We start from the raw sequence: 8337 nt of genomic DNA on the forward strand, positions 1-8337 counted from the left end.
AAAGGCAGGATATCTAACAGCCAAAAAAAAAAAAAAAGCTTTCTTATTGCTTTATCTGGTAAATCCAAATCATTATCTTTAAAAAAAAAAAAAATCCATAAACATGAAACCTCCTGAATCCTTCAGCTGCTCAATAAACAGAATGGTTTAGTTCAGTTCCCCTGCAAATACCATGGTATGAGAAGTAGTAACTTTTATACTCCAACTGACCTAGCTTCAAAAAACACATTCCAGGACATGAAGGGTTGAAACTGCGCCTGAAAACTTGACCTTTACATCAGCTGGTCTAATCTAATAAAAGATATTACCTCTCTCTAAAAGCCCTTGCTTTGTTTATGGGCATGACTGCTACTATTATCAGACAATGCCAACTGCAACGCTCTCCCAGTGCCCGAGGTGGGAAGGACTGCCAGCTCTTCAAGCGGTTGACCAAAAATACCCTCACACTTGGGATCCCTGTGCAGTGCTGATATCTCCAACTTCAGGATTTTTCCAGAGAGGGGACGTGAGACGCTCCCATTTATGCACCTGGGAGTGCGGTGGTGTGAAAGGGGTGGCAGTGCCAGGGATGCGGGGGTTCAGACCACTTCAGATGTCTGCAAGCGTCCTGGTATTCCCCGGTTGAGCTTCAGCCTCGTGCTTCTGCACGCCATTTCTCCACTTACAGGCATCTGGTCAGTAGTCTGGAGTAGCTGCTGAAGCAGTTATTAAGACATTGTTATCCACCCAGCACAACGCTAATTAATTTCTGACCCAGTGGCCCCCAGCCTTTGCCGGACAGGCACTCGGCAGGATCCCCGCCGGCCGCCGGGCTCCCCTCTCCCCCGGCCTCTCCCAGCTGCCCCGGCCTCCCCTCAGGCGAGGCCGGTGCCGGGGGGGCCCTCACGGCGGCAGCCCTCCAAGAGCCGTTAACGGCCTCCCGGGAACCGCTCCGGGGGGAAGCCTGAGAGAAACGGGCGCCTCACGGAGAGCCGCTGTAAAAGCCCCGTCGGAAGAGGACACTTGAAAGCCGCCTTGAAGCCGCCCGGGGAGGGGGAGACCGCCGGCCCGCGCCCCGCCGCCGCCGCCATTCCCGTTGACGCAGCGCCCCCTGCGGGGCGGGGCGGGCGGCTAAGGCGCGGCAGCCCCAAGCCGCCACAGGGCCAGGGCAGCGGGACAGCTCCCTGCCTTTTGCTGGAGCGGGGCGGAGAAGGGAAGCCCTCAGCTCCTGCGAGCCGCCGGGGCACCGGGCGCCCGCCGTCGCGCCGCGCCAGGGAGCTGACTGACAGAAGCAGGCGCGGAGGGCAAGGCACCCGGCGTCCCCCCGGGGGGCAGCGGCGGGGGAGAAGAAGAAACTGGGGAGGGAGGAGCGGCGGCTTTCTGAATAACCGGGCTCCGACACGTCGCGCGGGGGGCTGCCGGCACTGCAGGCTGCGTCCGCCGAAGCCGCGTCCCGGCGTGCCCCGGCCATGGCGACCCAGCCCGGCGCGGAGCTGCGCGACCTTCCCGCAGCCGGGAGGAGGGGCTGGGCGCGGGGCGTCGCGGCATTCCCGCCCTGCCGCATGCAAATGAGGCCCCTCCTCATTGGCCGCGCCGAGGAGCCCTTTGAAAAGGCGCCCCGCGATTGGCCGGCCGGGAATGTTAACGCAAAGCGGAGAATCTCCCCCCCCGCCCTTTTTTTTTTCCGCCGCTAATGTGTGATGCGTTCCTCAGACAGTCTGTAACTCTGCGCGCCGGTTACTACAAATAAGTAGTTCCCAGCCCCCCGCCCTCCCCCCGCCGCCCGCACGATGGGGGCGGGACGGGAGGCTGCAGTCCCGGCCGCCGCACCGCGGGCGCCCCGGCGCGGAGGGGGAGGGGGAGAGGGCGGTGGAGCGGAGGAGAGAGGTGTTTCCCCCCTCCCGCCTCCCCCGCGGAGGGATATCCTCGGTGCGCTCGGCGCGCTCTGCCCGCACCAAAATATTGGGAGTTAAGAGGCGGCGCGGCGGCGCCGGCGGCTCAGAAGCGCGCGGGCAGGCACGGCGGTGGATCCTGCGCCCGCCACGGCTCCACTGCGGCGCCCAGCCCGCTCCCCGCCGCGGCGGCCCCCGCAGGGGCGGGATCCAGGCGCGGCTCCGCAGCCCCACGACCCGCCCGCCTCCGACGAGGGCTCCGGTTCTGCCGGCGCGTCCCGGCGCCCCGAGCGGTTCTCGCCGGTGCGAGGAAGGAGAGCGGGAGCGGCGCCCGCGCCGGCTGCTTTTCGCCCGAGGACTTGGTGTCGCCGCCGCGGGGATCCGTGCCGGCGGGCAACCCCGAGGACTGCGTCGGTGCCCGCTGCCGGGCGAGGAAGGAGCGGCGGAGAAGGTCTCGGCGTCCCGCCGCCCTCAGCCGGCTCCGGAGAGCGGGGAGCCGCGCCGCGCCGCCGAGCGCTCGGCCGGGAGGACGCCGGCGGTACCACCGCGGGGGACTCGCCGCCCTCCCACCCCACCTTCGGAAGATGTTGCTCTCCAAGTTCGGCTCGCTGGCTCACATCTGCAGCCCCACCAGCATGGACCACTTGCCGGTGAAGATCCTCCAGCCAGGTACGGCGGGGACGGTGCCGGGGTGTCCCCCCGCCAGCGCCGGGCGGGGCGCGGACCGGCCCCGAGCGATCCCCGGGGACGGCGCCTCGCTCCCCCCCGAGCTCCGGGGTGCGCTTTTATTCCTTTTATTTATTTTTTGTTTTTACATTCAAGAAGACAATCTTTTTTTTTTAAAAAAAGAAAAAAGCCTTGGGTGGAATTAAGGCAGCCCTCACAATACTGGTAGAGCGCTTTGGGGCTTTTATTATTTTTATTATTTTTTTTTTACTATTTTTGGCGCAGCGCGGCTGCGGACGCTAACGCGGTGTGTTGTGTTTTTTTTTTTCCTTCTCGCCCCCCCCCCCCCCCTTCCCCTGCAGTGAAAGTGGAGAGGGAGCCGTTCGATAAAGTCTACCAGGTGGGCTCCGTGCTGGGCAGTGGGGGCTTCGGCACCGTCTACGCGGGGAGCAGGATCGCCGACGGCTTGCCGGTGAGGCTCGGGATGGCGGCACAAGCGCTTTACCGGGGCGGGAAGCTGCGGGGCGCGGCCCGGCGGCGGCGGCGGGGCGCCGGCTGTGCCCGCCCCGCCGCTCACGGCGCCTCCTTTCCTCCCCCGCTCCGCAGGTCGCCGTGAAGCATGTGGTGAAGGAGAGGGTGACCGAGTGGGGCACGATTGTAAGTACCGGGGGCGGCGGGGAGGGAAGAGGGGGTGGGGGGGGTGCCGGGCGACCGCGGGGCTCCGCCGCGGCGGGGCTATTGTGTGGGCGGCGGGGCCCGCCCCGCTGGCGCGGCCTCTGCGTCGGGTGTGTGTGTGTGTGTGTGTCGGGGGCGGGGGGGGGGGGGGTGGAATTTGGCGGGGGTTCGCCGCCGCAGCGCCGCGCCCGCCCCTCGGACTGCGGCAGCGGCGGAGGGGGCCCGGCGGCCGCGCCCTCCTCCCCGCCCTCCCCTACTCCCCGCCGGCTTCCCACCCCCCCCCCCCCCGCCTCCAACGCTGACCCGCTCCCCCCGCTTCTCTCTGCCCAGAGCGGCGTCATGGTGCCCCTGGAGATCGTCCTCCTGAAGAAGGTGGGCTCCGGCTTCAGAGGTGTCATCAAGCTGCTGGACTGGTACGAGCGGCCCGACGGCTACCTGATCATCATGGAGCGGCCCGAGCTGGTGAAGGACCTCTTCGACTTCATCACGGAGAAGGGGGCCCTGGACGAAGAGACGGCCCGCGGGTTCTTCCGGCAGGTGCTGGAGGCGGTGCGCCACTGCTATGGCTGCGGCGTGGTCCACCGGGACATCAAGGACGAGAACCTGCTGGTGGACCTCCGGACGGGCGAGCTGAAGCTGATCGACTTCGGCTCGGGGGCCCTCCTCAAGGACACGGTCTATACCGATTTCGACGGTACGTGCCCTCGCCGCGCACGGGGTTGCCCGGTGTCGCCCGGGTTTGGCCAGTGTGTCCCCCCCGCACCCCTTCCGGGGTGATGCCCGCCCCGTAGCTGCCGCTGAGCCCCGTTCCCGGCGGCAGCGAGTGGTGCCTCTGACGCAAGGGGTTCATATCAGGTCTATCGGTAATGGAAACCTGCGGACCCGAAGCAGCTTAGGGGTGTTCAGTTGCGTAGGAAAGAAGCGATTCCAGGCAGTGACGCAGCAGTTTATATTTCCCTGTCTTGGAAAAAAAGCGAGAGGTTTTTTTTTTTTCCTAGAGGGCGATCTGTTTACATGGAGGCTTCGGCGGTGTCGGATGTTTCCATGTGTGGATATGCAGTTTTTACATGCGGTGCTTTTTTTAACTTGAAGCGGTAGCTCCCCCTCCCTCCCTTTCCGCCGTGTCCTGGAAATCCCGCATTGCAGATTTTAAAGCGACCGGGGATAAATATGCTCCCCCAAAAGGGATTCGGGGCCGGGATTGACGCTTTAGCGATGGGAAGGTGGAAATAATGCTGCGTGTGACAGGAGGGAGCCTTTTCCCCCGTCCCTTTGAGCGTGACTGATGTAACAGGGGACTCTCCCCCGTGTCCTCCCCCCCCTCCTCCCCCCCAGCTGCCGCACTCACATCTGTTTGTTGTGAAACCCGAATCCCCGCCGCACGTGACCCTCGGCATCCCGAATTCCCGGTTTTGTTTGGTATCCAAGGAGCCCGCGGGCACCCGGAGGCGGCGGGCGGGGGGGGACGGGGGAAAAAGCTGCCGCAGAGAAGCGCGGGGGCGGGGGGGCGGGGGAGACACGAAACGGGCTTAAAAAAACCCGTAGAAATCGTAACCGGCCCTATTTTGTTTACCGCCCCGCGGAATTGGATAAAGCAGATTAGCCCCGTGTAAGGCGGGCAGACCGGAGTTTCACCTTCTCGCCGCCCTCCCGCCTCCTCCCCGCCAGCCCCCTTTGTCCTTTTGTGTCTATTTTTGGTGTGATGCTGCAGACGCCACGTGGCCAGTGAAAGGGAGCTCGCCCGGGCAAACAGTCAGCTGATGGGGATGGGTTATTCCCTGCCACGAAATAGCACGGCCGGATGGGCCAACCCTGCCGATGGTGTAACCCTGCAGTTGACCTCAGATTACACCGCTGATGGCTTTGGCCTATAAGAAATTTAAAGCTTTTTTTTTTTAAAATCGTAAATGATGATGAACGATGTGGAAACACTCTAAACCTTGACTTAATTTTTTTTTTTCCCTCTCTCGCTTTTAGGGACAAGAGTATACAGCCCTCCAGAGTGGATCAGGTACCACAGATACCATGGCAGGTCAGCAACAGTATGGTCTCTGGGAGTTCTGCTATATGATATGGTTTGCGGAGACATCCCTTTTGAGCAAGATGAAGAAATCTTGAGGGGACGATTATACTTCAGGAGAAGAATTTCGCCTGGTGAGTGGCATAGGGGTCAAGTGAGGGCTCTTTTCTGGTTTTTTTTTTTTTTTTAACTAGTCATGTACATTTGAGTTTGTATAGGTGGGGTTTTTCTTACTCAAGGTTGTCTTTTTACTTTCGTAGTCTAAAACTACTTGTTTGTTTGTTACAGAATGTCAACAGCTGATCAAATGGTGCCTTTCACTGAGGCCTTCAGACAGACCAACACTTGAGCAAATTTTTGACCATCAATGGATGCACAAATCTGAAGTAGTGAAGTCTGAGGACTGTGACATAAGGCTACGGACCCTTGATACTGATGTATCTAGCACAAGTTCAAGTAATGAGAGTCTGTGAATTACTAAGGACCTCGCACTGGGAGGGGAGCTACAAGCAGAAAGACCACAGTGCTGCTGCCAATACGTAGGAGGGGCTAGAAAAACGCATTCATTATTCTGTAGTTGAATCTTTGTCTGAGGGACTTGATTTTATTTTCCCCCTTTGCTGGTTTCTGCTTTGGAATGAGAGATTTCCTTTGGAAACGCTGATGTTTGGGAGTTGCAGGCCAGTACTTAGTCAAAGACTGACCTTATTAAGAAAGCAGTGACCTCTTGAATACATGGTAAACTTTTTTGCTCTCATAGAGCCTGGACTAGATTTTATTTGCTTTTGAGTGCCTTTTTGAAAGCTGCTTCAGTGGGACTTTCTTTTTTGAGCTGTGTATGTCCAAAGAAGATCCGGTTCATTATAGGAATTTGCTCCCTTTAGACTCAGTGCTGGAGGAAGCAGCTCCTATGATGCATTGGAGAACATGTTCGGTGATTGAATGAAGTAGTCCCATCCACTGGTGATGGAATACTTGAACACAGACATTTCACTCCTGCCCCCCCGGCCCTTTCCAAATCCAACCCACCTCTGCTGCTCAAAATAATTCCTATAGCCTGCACAGAAATATGAACAGGTATATCAGCTTTTCTATCAGAAAGTTTATTCATGTTTCCTTTTATCATCTCTACCACTGGGCATGAGAAGCCCCTTTCTCAACTCCCCCCAGCCTTTTGTCACCCTGCGAGTCTTAAAGTATGTATGGGCATGTTGAATGCACAATCAATGCAATATTCAAGGACTTTACTTTTTTTTCCATACCTGTATAATGTGTTTATGTAAACTTGGTTTTTCCCATGTACTATACAGTTATTTATTGTTTGGAGTTTAGAAGACCTCCCACAGGTTTCAGCTGTGGCTATTTATTTGGTTAATTTATTTGGTTATAGTTATTCAACACTGTGCTTTTTCCCCTCCTTCTCCCCATGGGAATTCTAGTGGTTTGCCCATGGCACTTTTTTTCTGCATTCCTGTCAACTTTTGTTTTTAAAAAAAAAAAAAAGACAAAAAAAAGAATTTTCTGACCTTATCAATTTTTGTTGGAAGATGGAAAATTGTTGTACAAAGTCTAATTTAAGGGAAATAGAATGACTTTTTAAAGTTAGTCAGTATGCCTTTTGTCTGGTATTATTGTACCAGAAATGTAAAGTAATGCTGTTCGGAAGGGTTTTAAATTATTGACATTGTACAGTCTCCGTGCATTGGCTCTGGAAGGTAGAGTGGCAGAGTCATAAACCTTAATTTATTTTAATAGCTGTGTTTCTGTGATCTGGTTGCATTTATGCAGCTTGGATTTGGATTTTTTTTTTCTTCTGTTTAACAGTGTGAAATGTATGGAGATCATATTTTTTATACAGGTATTTCAATTAAACTTTTTTTGTATATAACAGTTCTGTGTTTGTGTGCTCACTTTTATCTTTACTATTGCTCTTGATGCCAGCCGGGGAACGCGTATTCCGTTACCTTCTCGAGCTTGTCAAGGCCTGCGGCAGCTGACCCAGAGTTAATAGCTCTATGCCATCACGCAGTGACCAGTTTGGAAGAATTAAGCAATCCCTCATCTTGACTGTATCTACTTCTTGATCACTGTATTTGAAGTCAGACTGGAGAAGGTGTACAGTACAGCAAGGCTAGTGGCCTACCTGGAGGGGAATGGGCCAGTAATTGTGGGGGGTTTAACTCTGTAAACACTGAGTAACTGAAATACGGCTGTACTCGCTGTCCTTACGTATAACAAGGAAGGGGTTTTGTAGTCACTGGTGGTTACTGTTTTCGCAGTTGATGTGTTTATTTTCCATTACATTCAGTTTCCTTCCTCCTGGGGGTGGAAGGGGATTTCCTGTGCCCTTACAGGAAGGGGACGGCATTCTTGGAGAGCGGGGCGCCTCTTTCCCTTCAGCTCCCTTTAGATTATTGAAAAAGACCGGTGTGTCACTTTGTAAAGGACTGGAAAACTTTGTAAAGAACTGGTACCATTCTCATCCATAGTAAAGGGCAAGAGAGATGTCTTCAGCATTCGTCTTGGTGTGTTGGGAGTCAAGTCCCACAGCTTACTGTGTTCATCCTGGTTTCTCTGCAGCTAGAGATTGACCTGACTTGGTCTTTTGGAGGAGGGAGGAGGGGGTGGTGGTGATAACTAGGTTTAACTACCACAGGGGGATCTACAAGGTACATCTAAGGATGTGTTCAGTCATTAAAGGTGCTTTGTAGTACTCACACTAGAGATATAGGCTTAGAATCTGTTGTTTTTCTGTAATTTCCCGTTCTGGGAATCTTTCTGCCAACTCATCTACTATTATTTTGGTTCCCTGTGGGGAATATCTCACTTGCTGACATCACATCAAGCTCCTGATGCTAACGAGTTTAGACTCAAAATGCCACTGAATAGCAGGAGGTAAAGCAGAAAGGGAAAGACCATTTGTGTGTGTGTGCAGTTTTCTGGTGACATGGGGGGAAGGTGTGTAGCTTTTTCTTTGCCATAAAAAGGAAGGTCAAATGACCCTCCTTGGGGGAAAAAAAAAAAAAAACAAACAAAAAAAAACACAGTTGTGTCCATCGATTTGTCTGTTTCCTGGTTTTGTTCCTTTTTCGGTTTAGACTTGTT

The 8337-nt window shown here is 55.3% G+C and overlaps 1 protein-coding gene across 1 annotated transcript; it reads left to right on the forward strand.

Annotated features, from left to right (window-relative positions):
* The first annotated feature begins 1978 nt into the window (after nucleotides 1-1978).
* PIM3 (Pim-3 proto-oncogene, serine/threonine kinase) lies at nucleotides 1979-7180 on the forward strand. The gene is made up of 6 exons (XM_054187972.1): nucleotides 1979-2540; nucleotides 2900-3009; nucleotides 3144-3194; nucleotides 3543-3906; nucleotides 5190-5366; nucleotides 5521-7180. The coding sequence occupies exons 1-6, from the start codon at nucleotides 2456-2458 to the stop codon at nucleotides 5703-5705; spliced, it is 972 nt and encodes a 323-aa protein (XP_054043947.1). The 5' UTR covers nucleotides 1979-2455; the 3' UTR covers nucleotides 5706-7180.
* Nucleotides 7181-8337: the final 1157 nt, after the last annotated feature.

This window comes from Rissa tridactyla, chromosome 1, assembly GCF_028500815.1.
Source record: "Rissa tridactyla isolate bRisTri1 chromosome 1, bRisTri1.patW.cur.20221130, whole genome shotgun sequence".
Taxonomy (NCBI): domain Eukaryota; kingdom Metazoa; phylum Chordata; class Aves; order Charadriiformes; family Laridae; genus Rissa; species Rissa tridactyla.